This window comes from Falco rusticolus, chromosome 6 (genome assembly GCF_015220075.1).
Source record: "Falco rusticolus isolate bFalRus1 chromosome 6, bFalRus1.pri, whole genome shotgun sequence".
In the NCBI taxonomy this organism is placed as follows: Eukaryota; Metazoa; Chordata; class Aves; order Falconiformes; family Falconidae; genus Falco; species Falco rusticolus.
The window spans coordinates 52,946,936-52,972,082 of record NC_051192.1 but is presented as its reverse complement, the minus strand read 5'-3'; the positions used below and the strand labels follow the sequence as shown (position 1 = coordinate 52,972,082).

General features: G+C 47.9%; 2 protein-coding genes across 3 annotated transcripts in view; one reads left to right on the top strand and one right to left on the bottom strand.

Annotated features, from left to right (window-relative positions):
- The window catches only part of FRMD1 (FERM domain containing 1), a 42,511-nt gene extending 23,736 nt beyond the window's left edge, over positions 1-18,775 (top strand). Inside the window, exons 4-14 of one of the 2 annotated variants that reach the window (XM_037392938.1) lie at positions 1,814-1,893; positions 4,014-4,090; positions 5,731-5,917; positions 8,458-8,613; positions 10,883-10,948; positions 11,159-11,227; positions 11,418-11,592; positions 13,322-13,657; positions 13,795-13,923; positions 14,640-14,719; positions 15,920-18,775. In XM_037392938.1, coding sequence (XP_037248835.1) covers positions 1,814-1,893; positions 4,014-4,090; positions 5,731-5,917; positions 8,458-8,613; positions 10,883-10,948; positions 11,159-11,227; positions 11,418-11,592; positions 13,322-13,657; positions 13,795-13,923; positions 14,640-14,719; positions 15,920-16,207 — 1,643 coding nt within the window. In that variant the 3' untranslated portion in view covers positions 16,208-18,775. The remainder of the gene's footprint in view (positions 1-1,813; positions 1,894-4,013; positions 4,091-5,730; positions 5,918-8,457; positions 8,614-10,882; positions 10,949-11,158; positions 11,228-11,417; positions 11,593-13,321; positions 13,658-13,794; positions 13,924-14,639; positions 14,720-15,919) is intronic. The other variant, XM_037392939.1, reaches the window with a different exon arrangement.
- Positions 18,776-20,591: 1,816 nt separating this feature from the next.
- Positions 20,592-24,501, bottom strand: LOC119149923 (basic proline-rich protein-like). Its single transcript, XM_037391829.1, has 3 exons — positions 24,359-24,501; positions 24,188-24,248; positions 20,592-21,314 (listed from the first exon to the last, which is right to left on the bottom strand). The coding sequence occupies exons 1-3, from the start codon at positions 24,499-24,501 to the stop codon at positions 20,592-20,594; spliced, it is 927 nt and encodes a 308-aa protein (XP_037247726.1).
- Positions 24,502-25,147: the final 646 nt, after the last annotated feature.

Sequence of the window (25,147 nt, the reverse complement as noted above, 5' to 3'; positions counted from 1 at the left end):
ATCTTAGTGGACTTAGAGAAGCAAGGACTGGGGGGTCAGCAGAGCCTGCCAGCCACCCTGTCTTACAGGCATAAGTGAAGGTGCAGGTACAAGATGCAGTCTCTGTGATGCTAAAACATATTCCTCTCCTCCTCAAAATAGCAAAACAACTGCTATATCACCTTGTGTACTACAGCACTTAAGTTTCCACCACTAAAATTTTCAGGATTTCTGCACTTTTCAGCAGTGCTGTTAAATACTGTGCTGTATATGTATGTGACACTTCAAGCAATGTGGTACACAGTATTGTAATTACATTAAAAGTACAGCTGCAATCAGTACAGTGCAGGAAAGATCCTCTTTACTGTCTTCAGTGTTATTGGTATTTTACACAAGGCTTCCTGTTAGCGTGGTGTGTGGACCAATTCTGGCTCGCCTGAGGTATGGTTTCTTTCGCTTGACGTGGGAGCTGAAGGAGGTGGTGATGGGGGTGGTGGTTTGCTTCCTTGTTTTTTAAAAGCTTGTAAAGGAAGTATTTGCTGTATCTGCCCCTGCAAGGAACTGAAATATTCTGGGAGGATGGCTGCGAGGTAGCTCAGACCCCCCCCTGGATACCTGGTCTACCACTGGCCCCAGCCAGTCCTTCACCTGTTGTATAGAGACGAGTGCAGGCTCTCGTTTGGTTGTAAACCTCCATTAGGAAATTTTTACCTCTATTCTCCCTTTCCTTTCTCTTTTTTTTTTTTTTTTTTCTCAAACATCAGAAAGTAAAAGTCAAAGCTTAGAAGTCTGGACTGGTCTTCAGCAGCAGAAGGTTGTTTTGTGAAGGTGTTGGGTTTTGTTGGTCATGTCCGTCCCCCCCCCCCCCTTTTTTCCCTGCTCCTTTGATTTCTAAGGAACAACCTCTTCAACTTGGCAGTTATGTCACCTGTGAAAACACTTTCCTCGGCAAGAACAAAGAGTAGAGGGACTGGTCAGGTGAATGTGCTCAGCTGGCATTGCTGCCGAAGTCTGAAACACCCATCAGATATTTTTTTTTTTTTAAGAGACTTGAGAAGGCTCAGAAAAAAATATTTCACTTCTTAAATTTGGATTTGATAATTGGTAAGCAGTGTTACAGAACAATGGCTTTGAAAGCAGCACAAAGCTCTTTCAAGATGATGTGCTGTTCAGGCTGTCTCTTGTTCATCCTCACCTGGGTGGAAAGTCCTGGTCCTTTGAGGCAGGCCAGGTTTCCCTTTTTTTCATTCATCTTTTTGCTCTATGAAAGAATCTGGGTGTGAGCAGGAGACGCCAGACCTTACGGGGAGAGCATTTGGGTTTGCTTGTCCTCCTTCTCACCATTTCGGAGGATCCCATTCATATGTGGAGGATGAAACCTGTCAGATACCTGATTGTCCACTTGCTTATGCCATGCTGGACAATGGTGCTATGTGACAGCAGAATGGAAGTTTAGGTAGGGCTTGCTTGTTTAATAGTAATAAAAAACTGAATCCACTAAACTGACAGTGCAATTAACTTGGTAAGATGATGTTTGCCTTCTGTTAGTGGCTTCTTATAAAGCAAGAATTCTGCATTTCTGGCTAAGGTGTTTGGGAAGCTTTAGTTCAGCATACCTTGAATCAAGGCATAGCTGACCTTCCTTCCGTACTGTCTGGAGCAGTACACATACTTAAGAGGTTCGGTGCCCTCTCTTTTCCCTGCTCTGTCTATCCCTGGTCAGCTTTGTGTTGAAGTGTGTTGTTTGGAAACAATTTGTATAGTCATCTAGGTATTTAATTAATAAGAATTTCTGAATCTTTAACATTAAATGCTTTTTCCTCTTGTTTTTCAGATAATGAATATGTTTTTATAGACCTGGAACAGAAGCTTAGCAAATACTTTTCAAAGGAATGGAAAAAAGAGACCACCAAAGTAAGACAACTGTTTAATTCCAGAGGCTACTTCTTTAGTAGTGGACTACACAGTGAAATAAAGCTCTTAAACTAGATCTGTAAAGCATTTCTTAAAGATGGTCTGCAGAATGCTGTTCAGTAGCGAGATGCAGTGACTTGTGCATGGCTGCACAATTAATTAAAAGAGCAAAACCAGCCCCTTGCACAACTTTACCTGAGCAGTTGTAGCCACATAGTTGCTGTTTAACCACTACAGGAGTGGAAAAGGTCAGTTGGTCAGTCTTCCTTTTGAACTTAGCCAAACCCATGAACAGTCTGGAGAGGTCATTGTTGTCCTTGAGCAGAACAGCCTAAAACGACCTTTTGTGACTTGAACCTTCCCTGGGAGAGGGCTGGAGCTGTGACTCTTCAGTGCGAAAGGACAGTGGGGCAAGAGGAAGGATGTTTTGTTCTAGAAGATCCTTAGTTCTTTAAGGCTAGCCAGCTCTGTCAAGAGAGAGAAAAGGAAAAGCTGTGTGAAATAAAGACAAGCCTATGTAATTGTTTAGTGCTGGTCATTCAGACATGATAGTGCCTGTTTGTGCGTGTCATTATTAGAGGAGCTGCAGTCTAGAACAAGGTATAGTATGCAATTACATCCAAGTATCTTGATTAGCTCATTATGACTTTTTCCACCTTCCTTAAGGGTTTTCTTTTGCAGAGTAGGCACGCTTTCCATTTCTACTGCTTAGAGAAGTTTGCAGATGACTAGTGAAGTTTGGGGATCTCTTATCCCATACTGCTTCTCCCAGACAAGTGAGGGTTACTTCAAAGACAGCCGCCAGTCATGCGGGGTGGCTGTCTGTCCAGCCAGTGAGGGTTTCCCGAGGCAAGTGTTTCTTTCTGGTCACAGCAGGATGGGGTATGCTTTGCGGCTGCTTTGAGGCTGGATTCTTGTAAGACTTCTTCAGTCAGGGTAAGTGTCAAACCTCTGGTGTGAGGTGAATCATAAAAGGCTGAAAGAGTTGCTATTGGCAGTACTGAAATCTGAGAGGAGTTGGGATATTGGACTGGCTTAGCAGACAGGGGTTTAATTCTTATGAAGTGGTTTCAGGTGGAAAGCCCAGTCCAGCTGATAAAATAGGACTGTGAGTAAGCTGCAGAAATAAAATGTAAATATTTGCATGGTGATCAAGAAGTTGCTGTCTGCATCAGATGTGCACAGCATTGTCCCAGTGAGATGGGTCTGACCAGCAAAGCCTTGGAACTGCCTTTGTGAGCAAAGTTACCTGTATGAACATTAGAGAAGCAAGTGGCAAAGTAGGGAAGATGAGAGAATAAGCTAGTAAGATAACATGTTCCTTTTTTCCTTCTTTTTTTTTCCTCCTGTTTAAACAAGTCTGTAAGTCTGAAAGGTAGGCTGTAGTTGAAACAACAACAGAACTCATGCTGGCTTGCTTCTAACAGACAGCTTCGGTGTGAAGCAGACATAAATGTCTCCGTTTGGTCTGTGGCTGCAGGAAGGTGTGAATAACTAAACATTAGCCCTGCCAAGCAAAAGGCAAGGAGTTAATATCAGGCTGGTGCACCTCAGCCTTGGGCAGTAAATGCTGAACGCGGCAGCTCGTGTGTCCCTGCTGAGTGATGTGGTGAGTGATGTGGTGCGGTGCAGAGGGAGCTGGTTACTCCCAGGTGTGCCCTGGCACCACCACAGCCGTGCCAGTGTGGCACGCTGCCCTGCCGCCTTGCCTGCTGCTTTGAGGGAGGCTGTGTTAAACTTGCTGCGTTCAGCACTAATGCGTCTGCGGTGCTGCCAGGTGCTGAGCTAGGTAACTGGGCCAGGCTGGGCATCCCCAGGCTACACTGGGATGCTTTCATACCTGCTTATACTCACCATCTAAAATCTTCTGCCCTCCCTAGGATGTTTTGCCATTCAGCCTGTCTTAAATGTTTCATGGTGCCTCGTTGTTGTGAGACTGAGAAGTCAGATTCCTTACACCCCCACCCCCTCCTAAAACTTGCCAAGAGCTAAAAGGAGAAAATTAAAAGCAGTATGGGGAGTGAGCTTGGGAGAAGAGTACATTACTAGACAGGGTAACCAGGATTTTGGATGCTGAACTTTATTGAACTTGTCTTCCACCACCTTCCCTTCTGCTCTAGGGAACAGAGAAATTCAGCCCTCCTTTTGTTGCGTTCTTTAGAGTACAATACTACGTAGAAAATGGAAGAGTAATAAGGTAAGATCCTTTCTGCGGTAGTTGCTGTATTTTGAATTATTCACTGTGTTCTCAAAAGGCAAGAAAGATAATGTTTCATTAAGCTCATCTTTGATCTCACAGAAATAAGCTTAAAAAAATCCCCTTGGTTTTGTTTAAGACCTTCACAGACTTCCTCACTCGACTATGAATGTTTTCCCCCTGAATCGTACTCCTTATCCCCAGGAAAATTGTGACTGCTTTTCCATCTGTGTTTAGAGAGCAGGCTGAATGACAACAATGTCAAAATTAACTCTTTTGCTTGCATTTTTTGGTTGTGTGAAAAACATCAGATGGCTATACAAAAAAGCACTGTTTATACACCAGAGCACATACTAATAACTTCAGATCTGTTTTCTGATCTGAGCAGTGCTTGCTGTCATCTGCCCCTGGAAATGGGCTTTTGTAAATGGACAAAAGACATTACTTCATAAGTCTCTTTGAGTTTTGCATTTGTAGTCCATTCACATGGAATATGAGCTGTACTTAAAACACCACCAGTTTTACCCATGGTACAGAACAAAGGATGAGGTAGTTAAAAATGAACAACTGACAGAGTTAATTTGCATCAGCAGTTCTGGCGTGGCTGTGACCCCTGGGCAAGCCAAGAGCTGGGATCGTTTGGGTGGATTAAAATCTTTACCAAATTTTTGGCATTTGTTCTCATCTCAGACAAAGCTTGGTGGTTTTTTTTTGTTTTTCTCTCTTCATATTCTTTAATTTTGGATACAGAGGAGTCTTTCTTCTGGAGTCTGTTTGGCTGTTAAGTGTGTTTTATTTAGATTTGCTTGTAGGTACAAAGGGAGATTGCATAGCATTCTACCACCCCCGATGTACATATCCTTTAGTGTCACAAGCAACTTTCTCTTGCCCTAGTAATTTGAGAGGTTTGTGGAGCCGTGCAGAGGTAATTACATGGCCCCTTCAAACTATACGCACACATTTTTATGATCAGACTGTAGTGTCCAGCACCTCATCTATATGTACCTGTCGGCAGCCTGCTTCCCATGAGCTCTTACAGCGGGGCGGTATGTGGGTTATCGACGCTGTGTGATAGTTATGCCTTATCAGACTACCTCTGTTTTAGCAGCTTGAGGAAGAAGACAAAAACAAGCCCAAGGCTCCTGTGTCTTTTAATCTACCTTGAAGGGAATAAGCTGTTGAAAAGTACCTTGAGCCTAAGGCAAAGTGAAATTGGAAAAGCAGTGCCAGGTTTAGAGGGGAAAGGAGGACAGGTGTGCAAGAAACAGGACTGGGATTCAAGGGAGTTGACTCTCCCGACTGCTACGGGCTTTCCAGAAAAACAGAAGTGCTTGATGTAGTCAGTCTCCAAAACAGGTGTGACATGATTTTTCTTTCATCTACTTTCTGCCTTAACTTCTTAGATCTTACGCTCCTCAGGACAGAAGCTACCATTTCCCATGTTTGTACAACACTTAATGGGAGGAGACCTTGATCTTGGCTTGATGCTCCCTACACACACACAACTGTATCAGGGTGGCGTTTGCACACGTCAGGGATGTCAAAGTTTAATCCCTCCTCTTAGAAGGAGGATGTGTTTGAGGGGCCTTATCTCAGCCTGAACTTTCTTCTTCAAGTAAATTTGCCTTTGTGTCTTGCAGCGATAAGGTGGCACGGCAGCTCTATTACTGCCATCTCAAAGAGCAAGTACTTATGTCTCGGTGCAACCACAAAGAAGAAATCTACTTCTTGCTGGCTGCCTACAGCTTACAGGCAGACTTGGGCAACTACAGGGAGAAGGTCCATGCTGGCAAATATTTTGAACCTCAGGCTTACTTCCCGCAATGGGTAAGTCTTGGGGGATCTTTCTGTCAACAGATTGCATGCACAGCAGGAGCTATGTCAAGGTGGTACCTAACTGCAGGCACGCAATTTCCCCAGCTCCCACTGCAATGATTCAGTGATCAGGCAGTGGTAAAGCATCACCCTGAATTTCCCTCAGGAGATATCTCCTCTCTTTCCACTGGATGCAGGTGCCTGTTCCTCCTGGGCTCACTCATCAGTGAGGTGGGTGGTGTGTACCCTTCCTTGGTGAGGGAATGTGTTGGTATCAGATGAGTAACTCTGACTGTGGCTGTGTAATTCTTCTGTGGCTTAAAGGATTGTGTATTTGCAGTGGTGTATCAGCCAGATCTGCACAACCTAAGCTCTACAGAAAACCTCAGGGCTGCGAAGCCAAGTCCATTGCCCTTTGTTCCCATTTCTTTAATGCCTACCTCTGGGATGGATAGACCCAAACCCTAAGGGGTAGTACTGCTGTGCGGTGCCTCTGGTGCTTTCTTTGTCATTAATCTCTGGGTTAACTGCAGTAAGAGAAGAGGGAAGGGCCTGGAAATGGATTTGCATGTTTTGTTTATAAGCATGTGCACATGGGCTTGTGCCCTTCAAGTCTTACAAACAGCTTAGAAAGCCAAGAGTTGGTTTAGTTGTCAAACGAAGGCAGATCAGCTAAGACTCTGTCAGAGCTGGTTACCTGCAGAGAGTACTCCTCTTGTGGTAAAATGGCAAGAAAGCTGTTGATAAACACACTAGAGTCCATAAGAACAGAAAGGGAAGATAGCTTTGCTACAGACACATCACTGTAATGGCTGATGTCTGCTGGAGGGACCTGGACGGACCCTCCTCTGTAAACTGATTTAATTTTGGAGCCCCCTTTTCCTCTGACATTGGATTTTAGCCCAGATCATGTCTTGGGGTAGCTGTCAAAAAACCCAGATGCCTCTGGTAGTTGGTCACTTGTCTCTGGGTGAGTTGTCTCCCCTGAAAGGTGGCACTGTCCCTTGCTTTGGGGGGAAGGTTCAGAGCAGTGACAAGGGTTGCACTGGGGAGGCAAGGCTGGTAGTCTCCTTTATGTATGAGTCCCAGCCTGCCTGCCTTGCTGTGCAGAAATGCACCTTTCTCCCAGACAACAGGCCTTCATCCCATGCTATTCCTTGTTATGGGGCACCTGGCAGGAGGTGGCTAACAAAGGGCTGGAAAAGGTGGGTCTCACGCTGCTCTTTCTGGGGCATTAAAAGTCTTATCGGTTACAATTGCTCATCTGGCAAACATTGCAAAGGCCAAGACAAAGCCTGGCTCACCTGTGCTGAGCCGCAACCCCAAGCAAGTATGTGGGTGATTTATTACATCGTTACAAAGAGCAAAATCTGGCAGGCGTGGGGACGCTTCTCTCCCTGGCCCCAGGCTCCTGCAGGGAGATACTGAGTGATCTCCTCCTCCAACACAATCTCTTCCTCCAACACGTGCTTCAGATCATCTGGCCAAGCGCTGCCCCAAGCCTTGTGCTAGTGAGGAGAGGTGGTGTTGCCCTGGGGTGATAAAACCCGGCTTTGAACTGTGGAGCTGGCATGCCTCTTTCTGCTGACTTTGCACAACTGATGGCATCGGTGTTGTCCTCCACCAAGCCCAGCCTTCCTCGTGGGAGGGCAACTAATCTGGCAAGGCACACAGAGGAGGGCAGAGGTGTTACTGAACAGAGTGAACAAGGCAGTTAATATAAAATGGAAGTGGGAACTAAGTGGTGATGGGTTCTGGTTGTTCTGAGCCTGGGCACGTTGTTCCTGGCAGGATGTTCTCAGGTACGTGGTGGGATCCAGTTCTAAATGCCGCCAGTGGTGGTGGATTTTGTGAAGTGAATTCAACCAGCACCCCTCTTAACCATCAATGCCACTTGCAGCCTAGAAGGGCCCAGTTTGGCATGGGAGGCAGCCGGGCTGCCCTGTAAGCTTGTATGGAGAGGGCACATTGGCAAGCATGGGAACTAGGCGCTCACAGGGCAAAAGCAAAAGGCCTGGTGAGGATTTTTCTACTGCTTAGCAAAGCCACGTGCCTGCCAGCACTCCCAACAGATAAAAAAAAAATACCTTGAGATAGTGTTATCTACCCCTTTGAGGATGGAAATGCTAAATAAGCCTAATGTGTAGTTTCTGGTCTTGAAAGGACCACCTAGCATTTCTGCAGTGTTTGGAGATGTTTCTGTTGATTGTGTTGGCGTGAGGAACACTATTTGTTATCTGCCCGTAAGCGTTTATGGATGCCAAGAGTTAGGAAAACTAATTCCAGTGCTTAAAAGTGAAAAGAGCTGATGCGACCTCTGTAGTCTTGGTCTGTTATGATTTTGCCATCTAGGATCTGTTTAGAGATACCAGTATCATCTGGGCTGCTTTAAATGCTTATCCTCTAGGGAGGTGGAGGTGAACGAGGGCTAACATCTCGAGGGACCGTATGAACCTGCACCGCCTCCAGTTTCTGCTTTGCTGTTGATCACAGCTGCCTCCTGTGGGGATTGCTGAAGAGTTGCTGACCTGTTTGTTTTTCTTGTGGTTTAGATAATTGCAAAGAGAGGGAGCGACTATATCTTGAAACATGCCCCAGAGATGCACCGAGAACAGCAAGGGCTGAGCGCTAAAGAAGCAGTGCTGAAGTTCATTAAGGAGTCCTGCCTGCTGGAAGATGTGCCCGTCCACTTCTACAGGCTGCAGAAGGTTAAACAAAGAGCCGCTTATTTTGAACTTCTCTCCCATCGTTAATTGGGTGCACCATTGCATTTTTCGCTTTCTGTGTATTTAAGGGATGGTTGGCTCTGATTCAGAGAGGCCAAACAAGTCTAAAATGTTCAGCCAATGAGGCCTGTCCCCCACAAACAAATCTGTTGCCAGTGTACAGGTATAGTATATACTGGAATCTAGTTTTGTACCTCAGCCAAGAAACTGGCCGCAGGAATGGCAAAACTTAATTTTTGTCCCTGCCTGTCAGCAGACTTGCACCAGGGAAATCACTGAGAAGTCTTGTTTTTTGTTGTTGCAGTCCATTGAAATGGTGACAAGAGGTCAGCCAGCTTTCACACAAATGCCGTGTGATAGCTGAAGGTGACACTGAATCATTTCAGCTTTCTCATACCACTCCAACCCTGTTGGTGACTGGTATTTTTTCAGCTGTATGTCAGTTTTTGGATTGCTGGATTGTTGCTTGTCCCTGAGTTTTAAACTACTTACCCAAGCCCGCTTAAACAGAATGTGCTTCATTTTCACATGCTAAGAGAGTTTAGGTCTAGAAACAGAACTAAAGAGCAGTTTTATTTTCCACTTGGACGAGCGAAACCTGCTTGTGTAATTGGGAATGGCTTAGACCTTTTTTCAAAATGGTGTTACTCCGCTTTCAGACTTGTAATTAAATTTGTGGGTTGGTTGTGCTCAGTGGGAATTGTGTCTGGGAGGTATCTGTGCCCTTTGACCAGATCTACCAGCTCTAGTTGCTGGAGAAACATGCATTTTCTGGAGGAAAGAAGTTCCGGTTTGGTCTGTAGTCCAGGTTTAGTTTCAGTTCCTTGCAAACCATCGGTGCTGCGCCTACCTCTCCTCTGTCCTCTCCGTTTTGATTCTGGTGCTGTTAATGACGCAGTCATAAGAGGGCTGATTACACTTGAATGCCATAAGAAGTCCAGCTGACAGGACATGATACAATTTATATCTGAAAGTACCAAGGCTGTGAAATTGGTTGCTTTTAATATCCAAATTCCTGTCTGACTTGAACTTGTATTTTATGCATTGCTGACTCCTTCGCGTGTTGTTTGATCCACAAAGTGCTGCTCTTCCTGCTATGTGACATGGTTACCTCGCCTTGTGATGAGATGTCCTCCTCCTAGGTGATACCTGGGTCTCAGTCAAGCACACAGATGCCAGGTGAAGGTGTTGGTACGCTGGCTGCCCTGAGATTTCAAAAGCAGTCACTTTTGTCTTGCACCCTCCTCATGGCTGCTACTGAGGTTGGGAACTCCAAAAGAAAACGAAGTACTGAGCTCTGTATTTCTCCTCCGGACCAATACTGATTTACAAAGCTCTTTGCCCTTAGGAGGCAGAAAGCATTTCTTATTGACTTTAAACTAGAGACACGGGTGGTACCGGGATAAAGGGTGAGGTAATGCGATGGCATAAGACTTGCATCTTGACAAGCCAGATAAGGAGAGAAAGTTTTGATGTAAAGTTTGAGCTCTGTGAGCCCATAAATTTTTACCTCCAAATTTTCTTCCTCCTGCTCCTCCTAGCAAGAGAAGTATGTATTCCCTTCCTTAACTCTGCCGTGCCAGGAGAGACTGAAAGAACTAGAGTTTTAGTTTATATTTTTTGGTCTTCAAGCAGAAGAATCTTATTAGAGACAGAGTATGTCGTACCAAGATACAGCATGAGGAAAAACAAGGCAGTATTTCAACCCAGCCATAAAGATTTTAAACCACCTGCTCCCAACACTGAGATCAAAAGGTTAGAAGGAAGGTCCCTGTAACTCTGGGTATTGATTAGCTCCCTCCTGGCCAAGGGACACCTAAGGTCCACCAGGTCCCTGGATGAAAACCACAGGACAAGGAGAAGGGGACAAGCATCCCTTCTGGTTTGGGGTCACTGTAACCTGGAGAGCAAGAGTGGGGCATGTTCATGGAGACACTAGAGACGGCGTGTGGCAGTAGGAGAGCAGTAACTGTCCATGCCCTCACATCACTAAAGCTACAGGATTCCCTGTCCAGGGCAGCTGGGGCATTTGCTGGTGAACTGCTTGAGATACCCAGTACGAGGGGATTTTAGGTGTAGATATTTCAGGGGTCAGCAAGGCAAGGTGCACTTTACAAACACAATAAAAACCAAATGAGCTGATGGCATCTGCGTGATGGGGAGTCCTGCTACCTCTCCTGCAGTAGGTGCCAGAACAAGAGTGTGGTCTTTGTAGATTAACCTTTGACTCCAGGCTCTTCTGTTCTTTTAGGATAAGAAGGAGGATCGCCCGACTGTTATCCTGGGCCTGACCCTGAGAGGAATGCACATCTATCAGGTAACAGACTGCCGTGAAAGCTTTCTGGTGTAGCATTAACTCAGCCCAGCTCCCCTGTCCTCCCCCTGCACTTCGGCTCCTCTGCCTCCCCTGCAAGCGCCAGGCTCTGCATATCTCAAATTCTTGGTTGTTTGCAAATTCTTTGCACATCGATGACTCCACCCTGTACCTGCCAGTCCCCGTGTCACTCTTGAGTTTGATGTGTTACAGGAGGTGAATCACGTTCGCCAGCTCCTCTACGACTTTCCCTGGTCGCACATTGGGAAGCTGGCATTTCTGGTGAGTATGACGGAATGGAGGCCATCTGGCAGCGGGCTGTCATCCTGGGACCTGGCAAAGCTGTTGGCCTGCCTGTGCTGCCATGTCAAGTCCTGTCACTCACACGCATAAGACTGCAGCTATCTCTGGTAGCTGTGTTGCTTAAAGCATGCTCTTGCTCATTTTACTGGCATCTCTCCTCTTTATGCAGGGGAAAAAATTTGAGATCCAGCCAGACGGTTTACCCTCTGCACGGAAACTGGTTTACTATACGGGTTGCCCCTTCAGGTCACGGCACTTGCTGCAGCTCCTCAGTAACAGCCACCGACTCTTTCTGAATATTCAGCCGGTGTTGAAGCAAATACAAAAACTGGAGGAGGCTGAAGGTATGCGATGGAAGAACAGGTGACTTTAGTAAGGGGAAGAGTACAGCATGGTAGGCTCTGCTGCTGTTCCGCAGTGGCTGCTCTCCATTGAATTGATGGTGTTTCTGCCTTATCAGGAAGCTGGTGAGAGAAATACAGGTGCTAGATGTATTTCAAGTCCATTACTAGGAAGTGTTTATGCCTCCCACATTGCTAGACTGTGATCAGAAAGTGTGTGTGCGTGAGCAGTAGAGGGGGAATATCTGCCTTTAAGAGGAGATCCTCCCTCTCTGTGCTCCCAGTTCTCCATGTTTGACACATGCTTCTAAGTGGAAACAATTCTGAATAAAAAGCTTTCCTTTGGGATAAGATCATCTTGTGTTCAGGCAGCAGTATGGGTTGTGAGCCTGTGTCTTAATTTTTCAGTACCCTTTGCTAAACATTGCACACAATTTCGTCTACAGTGTCCAACAACTAAGAGCTAGGAGTTGCAGGTGCCAGAAACAGGCTGAGAGCTATCAGGACTCCCAGAATCTGTCTTTTATAGTGGGGTCTCCCCTCTAGGACCAGTGATTTGAGCTCTGACAGTCCCTGGTATGCTTCCAGACAAACTTTAGTCATTTCATCACCTCTCAGCTTGCCCCTTTCCATTTTCCAACTCTGCAAGCTGGGTCTCCTACAACTTCTCAGCCTACTTCTCCCCAGTGACTGTTTTTAATGCATTGGTGGTCTTCCAGAGGATCGTGTCCCTTTCCATCTAGCCTTCTCCTGAATGCTTTTCCCACCTATCTTTTTCCTGACTGTTGTTCCCTGTGTTCTCCGTCCACACTTTTTCTGTCTGAGGTTTGTAAGCCTTGTATCGTTACCTTCAGTGTTGGTGGAAGTCAGCCAGCAGTAGCTGGTCCTCTTGTCTGAGGGCATAGTCTGACTCCTCCCAGGCAGAAGTCGGGAAAAACTTGTTTCTGGTTATTGCCTAGCTTATATCAGTCTCTGAAGTGGTGACTGCTGGTTGCGTGGAGTCGGTGTACAGGGCAAAGCAGCCCTTAGTCTCATCTAGCTTGGTTATTTCTGTCTTTGCCTTCAGTGGGTTTATTGTAGTGGCCTTGAGCTGTGTGAGTGTGACCAGTGGCAGGTGCCGCTCACCTGATGAAAGCCTCACTAATCAAGTGCGTGTGGGCAAAAGGCCTTCGGTTGTTTTGTGTCTGCTAGTGTCTCATGGATTTCTTGACCACCCTCAGTACATCTCTCTTTAGGTAATAGATTCAAGCCATGGAAGAAATAATTAATACATCATTAATAAATGCCAACCATGGGGATCCTGTTCTTGGCTGTCTCCACACATTGATGGCTATTTCAAGAAACAGTCAATGTACTCTGCTTTTTAAAGGCTGGACACTTAGGTTAGCTAAGTAATACCCCCCCTGCCCCCCTGCTTTTTGGTTTTTGGCATTTCATTCTGGAAGCTACTGTTTTCTGTATCATAACTGCCTCTACCTGCCTGTTCTAATTCAAGGAATGCTGGGTTTACTGCAAGTATGACTGACTAATTCTTTTACAACCAGTGGAGCATCCCAGTATCTGTTGAGCAAACAAAATATAAAACTGTCCCTGTATTTTTTTTTTAGTAGCTGCAGCAGCTGTTTCTTAATTGATGGGTTGTGCCAGTCCCAGAGCTTACCGATTATTTTTGCTACCCTTCCTTTGGTCTGGGTTAAAGTTCTCACTGGTTTCTCTCTTCTTTCTTCCTCAGAGAAGAAGCGCTACCGGGAGTCCTATATCAGTGATACGCTGGACATGGACCTGGACCCGTGCGATAAGAACTCGCGTGGCAGCGGGAGCAGTGGGGGCAGCCGGAGGGATAATCGCCTCTCACGCCAGTCCACAGGGAGCCATGGCAGCTCTCACACGTCGGGCATTGAGGCTGATTCCAGGCACCGGGTGTCGGTGGAAATGTCCGTGGATGAGCCCTTCAGCATTGACCGGGTGCATCGGAAAGAGAAATCCTGCAGCTCAACCATCAGCTACGGTAGCTCTGGCATTGACAGTGGCAGCAAAGGGCGAGCTGAAGATGACTCTCAGGATGATGGTAAAGAATTTGGAGATGTGGGGCAACTTCTAAGACCACTCGTGTCTTCTCCTGCAGGAGAATGGGGAGTAAGAGAATGTGAAGCAGCTTGGAGAAGTGTAATACTAACCCTTCTCCTGCCACTCTCTTCCTCCTAGAGCTTGAGCTGGCAGTAGATGAGCCAGAGGAGGTGCCTGTAGATGAGCCTTTAGAGGGAGACCAGTTAGAGGAGGCCACTGTGGGAGAATCTATTGAATCTCTTCCTCTAGATGCTGCTAGCTGCCAAGGTGAGATGGCTTTCTGCTACTGCTCAGTGCTTTTCTTTAGGCTCTAGCCACAGGCATAAGCTGAGGGATCTAAGAAAGCTCTGTCGTCTTCCAGTCTACTGCCAGTGCTACTTACTGCCCTGCTGCAACAGGATTTAAGTCAGCTCATCTAGAGGTTGAAGGCCAGCACCCTATATTGTACAGTGCTGCTCTCCTCTGTGCTCCTCAAGGTCTCCCTTCTCCAAATTTGCCAAGTTTATTATCAGTTAATGACAAAAAGATAACTGAGGTAAACCTTCTTATGGTGAAGGAATTTGCTTTAAAATCTTGTATACCACAAAACAGCTGAACAGTTCAACCACAGAGTAACGAGCTAGTTGCAGGGATTGAAAAGGTAAAGTTTTGTGGCTCGCAATACAGGGAATGCTAGACAATGGGGATCGTGGGGGAGCTGCCTGGCCATAAGACAGACGGCCTTTATAGCAAAGCAAGATAGGTGAATGTGGGACAGGGAGGTGAGAAGCTGGTTTTTTGAGAGTTTTTAAACATAGATCCTTAAGGGCAAGAAGGAGTACTTGTGAGCAAAACTCTCCGGGTGTTGAAGGTGCGTACTGATGTATATTTATATTTATAGGATAGCACTGCTTGAATGTGGCCTGCAAGAACACCTTGTGTTTTCCACAGCCCACAAAACCTCAAACCTGCTATGTTTTTCACTTCTTCCTTCTCCTTTGCAGCGATAAATCAGGAATCGCTGTCTGTGGTGCAAGTCACACTAATAAAAATGAGAGGCCAAAGTGTGGAATCCCTTCACCAGGTAAGTGCTTGGCAGGAGGGCCTCTGTGTGGGCATTGAAACCAGATAACCAGCGTAATGCAGACAGCTGTAAATCGGGTGAACTTCATTGGTCTGGATTTGACTGATTCTTTAAATGGTGTAACCAAAACCAGCTGTTGCCCAGCGACTCCTATCAGGAATAGGCTGAGAGCAGTGTTTGGGTCAAGAATATTATAGAGAGGTTTAGAGTGATCAGCAGGGAAATCTTGCAAGCCAGCTATTGTCTGTCTTGGGCTTCCAGACTAGAAATGGAAAATAAATAACTTCCAAATTTTCAGTGCAATATACAGCCAAGACCATTCGTGCAGTTTCGATGTGGGTTGCAGACTTGATCATCTTCCTACTCATGGAGCCAGAAGGAGCTCACATCAGAGCAAAACCAGATGTTCGAGCCCCAATTGCTATCATTTGTGTGATTATACTCTGTGTGTGCTGAGGTCTTTGTTGTCAGTGTTTTCCTTTCATCAAACCCCTGAGAAAAGGCAACTATATATGGTAAAATGTCATGTGTTAAGTTGTTCATGGAAAAAGTTAAGATGTCTTTTTAAGGCCAAACAATACTACTTCTCAAAGTATAGCTGTACCCACTGGTGTAGAAATGTTCTGTGGTTTGTTTTTTTTTAAAAAAACAAAACTAAAAACCAGCCCTCCACCATTTCTTCTGTCTCTGAATCCAAATTAATTTTACCTGCTAAAAGAATTTTAAAAGCTTGTTCATTGTTTTTCCCTTCATTCCCTGAACTTTGCTGAACAAGGACTTCGATCACTCCTTAGGACTTTCTTTTTTTCTTCTCTTTTGAACTCTTTCACTGTGTTGAAGCAGTTGGTGTATTTTTTTTATGTGCACTTTGTCCATTTGAGGATGACTCCATGGATCTGCCAAGAAGTGTCAGGGTCATTCAGGTGTCGATACCTGTCAAGTGTTTTGTCCGTTGTACTGGACACTGAGGACACAGTGCATACAGATTAGAATCTGGCTCAACATGGCAGTTCAGTTCACTTGTAGTTTCTTGATGAGTCACAGCTTCTTCATTAAGCCAATATGATACAGAAGACTGGTGGGGCTGTTTTGAAAGAGTGGAAGAACAATTTTGGAAAACTTGTAGCATGCATAGCCAGCATCCTTAGGCTGTGTCTGAGCTCATTGTTTTTATTCCTGTGTGTCTTACTGAACCGTCAGGTCAGATCACCCAAAAGCAGGAGCTGCACGGACCAGCACAGCCAGAGTTTGGATGACATCCGCCTTCACAAGCACCGGCACCCGCCACTAAGTGCCACATTGTCTTCAGACACGTCCCACAGCTACACGTTTGGCTGCAGCCTGGAGGACAAGCTGTCTATCTATGGCTGCGTTTATTCCACAGCAGACTGCAAAACCAAGTCAGCCCTTTATGGGAAGCGATCCATGAACTGCCTCTCCCTGGATCTTCTGGGAGAGGACCAGCTCCCAGAGGAGTTTGTGGTGTAATGAGATTGGAGCTCTTCCATACCAGGAAAGAGCTCATCATGGAAATATATACCTCATTAACACATGTGATGTCACTCTGGTTTTGCAGGAGATTGTGAGCAGCTTTGTTATTCAGCTCCATAATCGGTAAGTGGCATCACTTCTGCAGACCTGACTACAGGGCAAATCAAGTGGAGTGTAGCACTTAACATTGGCATTTGAAGCGTCTGTCTGAGCAGAAAATGGAAGTGGCCTGCACCATTAGCAGTGACACAACCGACATAAAAACCAAAAACAGTGGACCAAAACTGATGCTGAGCTAGTAAAGCAAACACTGTGTCTAAATGGATTTATCAGAAAGAAACTGAAAGTCTGTGTCAGTTATCTTTCTGCCTTTCTCTTGTGGTCCCTTTCTGTTAATGCTAGTGTACGGATAGCTTGGTTGTCCTGAATTTGTGCTGCTGCAACACTGCCAACAGCTGTCAGGCCAGGATATACTCTGAGCACATTTGGAAGGCTGTATGTGGAAGTGTCTAGCCTGTTCCTGTTATAATGAACACAAGTTGCCTATTTGCTTTATGGGGAGCAAGACCTGCTCTGCCAGGAGTTTACTTCTCTTTTTTTTTTTTTTGTCATTTGTGTTTTAAGCATCTAGTCAAATACAATATGCATTATTTTTTTTTCTCCCCCTTTAATGCAACAAATGGAACTGTCTCTCAGCTGTCTACTACTGCCATGATGCAGATTGGTAAATAAATGCTTATGTCCTTGGGGAGATGGGGAAAGGGATAAAACAAATTAGTAAGCTGCCTCTGAGAGTACAACAGACAAGTTGAGAGTGTAAATCGACTGGCTCTTGAAGACAGGAGTGTGACTGGAGAATTTGTCCAGGCATGATCACCCTTTACTGAATTGTACTTTTATGTTGTTGGGTTTTTTTAATATATGTGTTCCTTAGAAATTTTTCCTCTGCTTAGGGTGCAAGTATGGACTGGAGAAAGTTGCTCTGGAAGGACACACAGAGTGACTGTGTCCTGCTTAGTCATGGATAGGTCATGCAAATGGGAGTGTGTAGTGCTGCAGGGCTCATAGTGGTGGAAGTGTAGGATGTTTGTGTGCCAAGGGGTACGCGCTCATTTGGTGATTCTGAGTGGTGGACCTTGCTGTGCTGGCTCTCACTAGGAAAATAACAACTATGCTGTTTGATTCAAGCATTTGGTTTGGAAAACATCCTGCTACCTTGTTACATGCAAATAAATGTATGTTTGTTTGATTTCCTTCCCTGTCTTCCCCCACTACCTCCTCCCCTCGTCAATTCCCAGCATTTGGGAAGCTTGTACTTAAAGGCATGTGTAACCTTGCGCCCAGCTTTTGACAACCTTGCAGGTGGACAGTAATAACTTTTTGGAAAACTCTAGAAGCAGGTTGATGCTATTCTGCTGGTTGAGGATGTGCGTGTTGTGCAGTGCTGATCACTCAAAAGCTGAAGATAGCTGAGTTCAGGAAAGGAAGCAAGCCAGGCCACGATGAGAATGGTTTGAGCTGCTGCTTTGACGGTGGGCTTTGTGGGCTTAGTAGTTGTCTGGTAAATTGGCTTCCTGTAAATTGTTAAAATAGCACATCTATGAAGTCTGTCATCTCGTTATTTCTATGCAAGTGAATGTGGTGTAGGCAGAGCATGCAGGTGCATCTGCATTTACTGAAGTAGCATCAGCAGCTGTACATCCTCTGAGATGAATCCAGCACCAAACCCTGGCTATGATGTTTGAGGAATGAATAATGGGCACAAGCTCACTGCAGACGCAGCTTAATTGACTGTGCCCTCTTCGATCACGCTGTTCTTTGTTTTTGTGATGAAAGATGAGGAGCTGTGTATTCACCATAGCCTCTTTCCATGTCTTCCAAGCAAAGCCCAAATGCCTTTACAGAGTACTTGAGGTATGTTTACTGCATCCAAAATAAACTCTCCTAAATAGATCTAAATGAATAAAGGACATCTGGCTGCTCGTGAACAGTTCGGTCAAGCATCCCACTATCGGGTTGCTCCCCGTTACCTGGGGCCCGTTTGGCTGTAAGCTGTGGGAGAGAGGCATGGCCAGGATCCAGGGGACCAGTTGCTGTGCTGCAGGGAGCAGCCTTGTTCTTGCAGCCATCACGGAGCTGGAGAGATGGCTTGTATTGCGTGTCTGTATGTCTGTCCATGGAAAAGGGGGGGAGGGGAGGGGTCTGGAGCAACAGCCCTGCTAAACTGTTGCTTTCCCACCCATGCAGATGTACGATTACTTGTGGTTCTGGCAATGGTTTTTAGTAGGGGGAAAAAAAACTCAAAATTCAGTGCGTATAGTTGCTGCAGTAAGTGTCATAAACATGTTTGCACCAAATGCTGACATCTATGCGCACTTGTCTCAGACAATCACGTTCGTACCTGCTTTGGCCTAATCCACCTTACTGGATGAAGTATTTATTGACACTGACACCAAGCAGTTTGGAGTTTTGTTTTTGCAGTTACTGAACATTCGATAGACTTGGTGAAATGCTGTAATCTTCCTGTTGCTGGTTACAAAATACACCAATGCCTGAAAACTGTAATTGGCTCTTGTGTGAGCATCGGCTGCCTTGTATGTACTTGAGGGTTTCTTGTATATATTCATGGCTGGCAGGGAAGGCAAACTCTTCAAGTCTGACTGTCTTTTCTCAGTGGTCTGCGCAGCTCCCTCCAGTACTGTGTTACATATGCATATGAAGGGGAGACCGGACACTTTCGTGTATAGACTAAGAATGAACTAGTATCTTACAAGCACTGTGAATATCTATCATGCAAGTTTTTGTATTCATATGGGGGAAAAAAAGCCTGTTCCTGCTAGCAATAGACTTATTTTTTTGTTTGTCTTTGGCTTTAGAAGGTCTTATTATTTTTGGGTTTAATTAGTTTGGTAGAGGGTTATGTAAGCATTTAACAGTTGGTGTTAGAAACTAGCTGCCAATATTTGTACATATTTGTAAAATACTCGTGGTATAATCACTATTTTAATGGTAAAAGTTTCTCCTTTCCATGAAAGGAATTTCATGTTTAAAATAAAATATAAATAATTATATGTACACTTGCAATAAAGTATGGATAGAAAAAGGTAGTAGTGTATCATTATAATTGTGGTTTTTTTCCTCCAAGAGGTGCATGTCAGTGACATCTTCCATTTGAGATAGGTAGGCTGTAGAAATGAATTTGCGGCCAGACTGTAATCCGTGTGAGCTCGGGTTGTGATGGCAAACCCAGAGGCACTGTAGTCACTGGAACAACTTCTTTTCCTCCTGGCTGCTCTCAGTAGCACGATGCCAAAGGGGCCTCTGTCAGGTATTGAGGACCCAGTCGCTCAGGTTAGAGTCAGTGGGAGCACTAATGGGAGCTGAATCTAACTGAAGAGATGAGTTAAGCTGCTCATGGCGTTCAGTCAAGAAAACTGAGCGTGTGAACTTTTGAGGATGTAGAGAGATCTTGTCAGCATCCTCCCAGGGGCTGCATCCAAGGACAGGCACACCAGCCCATGTGAGGCAAAGTGCCACTGGCGATTGTTCTGCCCTAAGCCACCTAGCCTGCTGGCCTGGGGTCTGGCATGGATAAAGGAAAGTTTTGCTTTTCTTGGGACACAGATGTGTGGAGGAGTGCCATGGTGTAACTGCACATCTCTTCTTGAAGAAGTTTGCCGGTGGGTTCCCTTGTAAGTGTTTGGGTGTGTGTTTCTTTTCTCTGGATATGTTATGGGCCACTAAAGCTAGCATTAAAAAAAATAGTAATTTTTTAGTGTACTTTGATAGTGTTGCCCCTATTCTTATGACTTCTCTTCTTGTACTTCATCTTTCTGTCCAGCAGCTGCTGTGTTTCCAGTATATATATATATTTTGAAGGACTTCAGAGACTCATCCAGCTTTGGTTTGGGGATACTGGAAGGCCTTTGAGGCTTCTCTTTCTCTGCTTGTCAAGCAATAGCACCTCCTTGCCTGCTAGGGTGGACTGCTGCTGACCAGAATATATAGGATGAGTCTGTCTCTGAAGATGGGACTTCTCATGGTACCAGCAGATCCGGCATGGGTTCAGTGGAGTGGCGCGGCGTGGGACGGGGGAAATGTCACAGCACTGGCCCTGCGCTGAGGCAGGGTAAGGCCTGAGCCGTGCTAAACCGAGGGGTCAGCCCCCCGGTACGTGTGCTGAAGTGAGAGCAGTTCCTCCCCGGCGTTCTGGGCGGCCAGGCTGGAGGCGCTGGAGGCCGCTGTGTTTCGGGAGCCTGGAGCGGGTGGTGAGTCCCACGGCGGCGGGCGCGCTCGCGGCTGCAGCTCCTCGCCTGCCAGCAGCTTCCCCCGCTGGGCACCGGCTCCGGGTCGGTCTGGCCACGCTTGTCTTGGACCTTCCTCATCCCGACCCGTGGCCTGCGCCGCGGCCCGGCCCGGGAGCCCCCGAGCAGCCCTCTGCCGCGTGTCTCCCCTGCGCCCCCCCGCTGGGGCGGCAGGAGGGCAGCGAACGCGTCCCCTCGGGGCCGCTCCCGAGTGCCCGGCGGCAGCGGGCTGAGCTGAGGCACCGCACGGTGCCAGAGCTGGGCACGGCCGGAGGGAGCCTGCCTGCCCGCCCCCCCCGGCAGGCGCCGCTCGCCTCCGCTACATTCACGACGGGGCCCCGTAGGCCAGACTGGGGCTGCGCGGCCCCGTCCCCGCAGCGGGTGGGGGGAACGGGCCGTGTGGCGGCAGAGCCGGGCCGGGCCGCGGGGCGGCGCCCGAGGAGCGCCGGGGCTCCGGGCGGAGGGGCCGGGCGCTGCCCGCTCCTGCCGCGGGTGCCGGCGGGGCCGAGCGGCCTCACGCCGAGGCGCGGTGGGGGGCGCGTCCCCGGGGGCGGGGGTGGCCGCTCGGGCCGGCCGCGGGGCCTGGGCATGCGGCCTGGAACGGGGGGGGCCCGGCAGCGCGGGCCAGACCGCCGCAGCTGCGGGAGCGGGGCCCGCGGACGCCGGGCGCTGCTGAGCCCGCAGCAGAAGGTGCCTGAGGCGGGGGCGGCCGGGCCCGGGGCGGCGTGACGCGGAGGGTACGCCCGGCCCCGCTGGGCACAGAGCCGCTGCTGCTCAGCCTCCGGGGGGGGCTCGGTGCTCTGGGGGGAAAAAATGTTGGTGTCGGTCGAAAAAACCTTCCGACAAGCCGGTTTATGGAAGACCAGCCCGTTCGAGGCGACGTACCCCGGGATGGGAAGCGTTAGCGGCGGTAGCTGCGGCTGTGCCCGCCCTGCGCCCGCAGCTCCCCTCAGCGCCGGGCACGGGGCACCGCTGGGGCCGGGCCGGCTGCGGGCGAGCCTGGGGCACCGCTCGGTGAAGCAGCGGCTCTTCCATTGCCGGGCTGGCTCCTCTCGGGGCGAGCATCCTTTCTGCAGAACGTCTGCAGGCACCGCAGCAGCATCCCTCAGTGTTTCCCCTAGGAAATGCTATTCCCCCCCAGGAAATCGAATGGACTGAATTTCTAATGGCATCCGTACACCGTTCCCGTCGCTTGCTCGCTGCCCGGCCCCCCTCCACACCCCTCGGGCAGCCGGGCGTTGGTGGTGGGCTGCAGCCCGCGTGTGGCTGGGCGCTTCTGAACCCTGAGTTGGGCTCTGCAAGGAGGAGGCTGTAGTCATTAGAGTAAGGTCCAGAGAGTAACCCTTGTGCTGGAAGTCTGTCGTTCTACCACAGAGATGTAATGAGCAAAAATTGTGTGTCTCCTTTACGGTAGAGCTCAGGGGCAGCTGAATATGGGCTATTGAAGAACATAGCTGTGGTATTTTACAATTCTGCTTTATTTTTATTCCTGCAAATATCAGCCTCACATTTTTACTTTAAATCTCGTAGATACATTTAGACCAATCTTTATTTTTCTTTCTACAATCAGTGCTGTTCTTAATACGCAGTGAGATAATTGGATATGGCACGTGCTAGAAGCCTTAAATCTCAAGCCACCACATGGAAAATACCGCTGACTACTTTAGCGACAGCTGAGCATTTGGTGTAGGAAAAATTAATTTGCATCAGCCACAGAAAGTACTCGACCTCCTTGCTGCAACCAGCTGACAAATAGTCTGAGCTGTTTGACTATTGTGGCAACAGTGACCGATTCCCACAGCCACGTTCCCCGCCCTTGTAGAAAATGAAGCTTTGAACGTGGCTTGCTCTCTAACCGAGGGGTTTTGGACTAGAAGGGCTGCGCAAGGCAGCCCCTCCCTGCTCTTCTGCTGGCTGCTGCCTTCGGGGTCGCCTTTCCCTCCGCACCATCTCAGACCTAGGTGTGTTCAAGAGATCTGTGGCTATTGGGATGGAGATTCCTGAGCAAAAATGCACGCTATAGGAAGCCAGGTACTTTTATCTCCTCAATGCATAATTTCAGGGTCTGAGAGTGAGGAAGCTTTTTGCCCTCTTTTGAGGCATCCGTGCTTACCCACCGCTGGAAATAAGGTCTGTGGTGCAGTTTATTGTTGTTCCTGGCGGCAGCATTGAAATCTTTCTTGTCTGGCTTGTGGGCTGCGCTTCTATATTTAGGGCTAAATGGCTCGCTGTGTGTATGAAGGAAGCATGGGAAGCCAGCCTGGCATTTGTCTACAGTCTCCCCTGAAGTGGATCCTGAGCTCTCTGCGTTTGACCAGTGGATCCTGAGTTCTCTGCATTTGACCAGTGACACCAGCGATGCCCCCCTCCTCTCCTCTAGCACACATAGCTACTGCTGGGATCTGGGAGCGTTTTCTGCCGATACCATGGTTCTGTGGCTAATGCAAACTTTTCTGCCTATGGTCTTTTAGTCAGACATGAACAGAGGGCTCCCATAATCCCTCTGTTAAAGTGCTAATGGGTTACAAGATGCATTTTTGGGAACTCCTGTTCTTGAAATGGTCAAGAAGGACACGCCAGTCGCTAGACTGGAGTGCATTAAAGCAAGTGAGGCATCTGGGGGCAGGGAGAAAGTATTGCTAGCTTTGACCGCATTTCTTGCAGGTGTTGCAGTGCTCTGGGCTCTCCTTTTAAAGCCCCAGCACCCTGGGTCCCACTTTTGAATAAGGCTTGCAGCTCGTAATAAGAAAAACAAGTAGCCCTTCCTAGCATACCTGGCTGAAGGGAAAAATTGGCCATAGGAGCGCTCAAAGGGCCCGTGCTAGAAGGGCAATAAAGAGATCGCCGTCTAGGAGTGTGTTTTTGAATGTCTGGGTCCCAGCTCACACTTAGGAAACGCCTTGAGGCTGGGGGTGTGGACATGGGGCCTTTCTCTGGAGCCCCTGGCCAGTCCAAGCCCAGCCCCGCTGCCAGCGCTGCGTTCCCCTGGCCACGTCCTGCAGCAGGGCACGAGCGGCAGGGTTTGCTGTGGGAGCAGCTGGCTACAATTTTGCTTGTGTCCACTGCAAATAATAGAGAGGGTACAAACCACTGCTTTCCAGTCTGCTTCAACACAAACCGTTTCGAGATCCAAACCAGAATTACTGCTGTAAAAATATAGGGCTAGCATGCTAAGGGAGCACTCTACAGCTATGGTGCTGACTTTGACCTGTTTTCAGAACAAAGAGGAGGGTGGGAGCTGTTGAGGGCTGCCTTTCCCAAGGACATTGCTAGAGCATTGGCCGAGCTTTTGGTCAGCCCAGCACCTTTAAGGTTAACAAGCTTTAAAGACTCCCCAAAGCTGCTACCCCAGATCGATGCCACCACCACTCTGACCCTGCTTTGTCCACGCCATCCTGCAGGATCAGAGCTGCCTCCCCAGCTCCAGGTATGTGCCCACAAAGCTCCAAGCACAATACTGTTGGTATCCTGAGTGCCTGGGGGAGCTTTCCAAAAAGGCGTCCTGGCTGAAGGCAGTTTGGTGCTGCATTGCGTCCCCCAGGGGCACCTCCCCTTCCTTGGGCTGGCTTGGTCTGTTCTGTAGAGGGACCACCTCGCTGTCCCGTGGTGGTGCACAGCTCACTTCAGGAGAGACGCAGCAGGAGCAGACCTGTGAGCGAGCACGGGTACTCACCTGCAACAAGAGGAGGCGGATGGAGAAATAGGAGTGTGGAGAAGGCGGCTTCTCTGTTGGCCTGAATTTGGCCAGAGGTGACATCTGAACCTATTGCTAAGCTCATACAAGTTCCACAACCGGGCTGGATGCGGTCCCGGTGATGTAAGGAGGCAGTACCTGGGTGCCCACCTTCCCCAGGCGTTGCATTTCCTTGCTGTGTAACTTGACCAGAGAGGGATTTTTATCAGGAGCTGCTGTATCCTCACCAGCAGGAGCCCTCCCAGGACCTGTGCCGTGACCGTGTAGGTGGCTCGCTTCTCTTCCTCTGCCATGTCCCCATGCAACTGCACGTCTTTACATTTGTGTTATTTGTCAGTTCTTCTGCTTTTTGTCTGTATGCCAGGGGAATGAAGCGCATGTCTTTCAGCTGGGATTGCAGAGGTTTTGATGTGTTCTGGATTCATGGGACTGATGTAGAAGGGTTTAATACAAACTTGCTTGTGCTGACAAACTATGGCCCTGTCCCAAAAGTGGCTGTTGGGAGTTCCTTGCAGTTGTGCAGTCGTCTGCGTCAGTGTAAGCCCTCTCTACTTGTTCACAAACAAAAGAGCTGATTCTGGTGAATGTGCAGGTACAGCTTCTTGTGTCCAGGCATCACAGTTTCTTCCTGCCTCTTGCTGTTGCAAATGCTGTGCCAAATTTAGCAGATAAACCAGATTCTGGTAAGGAAATGGAAGTCAGGCTCAGTTCTGACTATGGGTGTCTTTTACCTCCATTCGAACTGTCCATTCCCCGCATCACAGCTGCTGGTCTGGTAGCTGGTGCGGGCAGTTTCAGAGTCTTTATAAACAAAGGGAAGAGGAGAAGTAAAGAGTGCAAGGGGTACATCGCCGAGTGTCTTGACTGATCTAAGGGGCTTGCTACCAAGAGATGTTTCTCTGCTCTCATGGCATTAGGTAACCAGCAGTAGCAGAACTG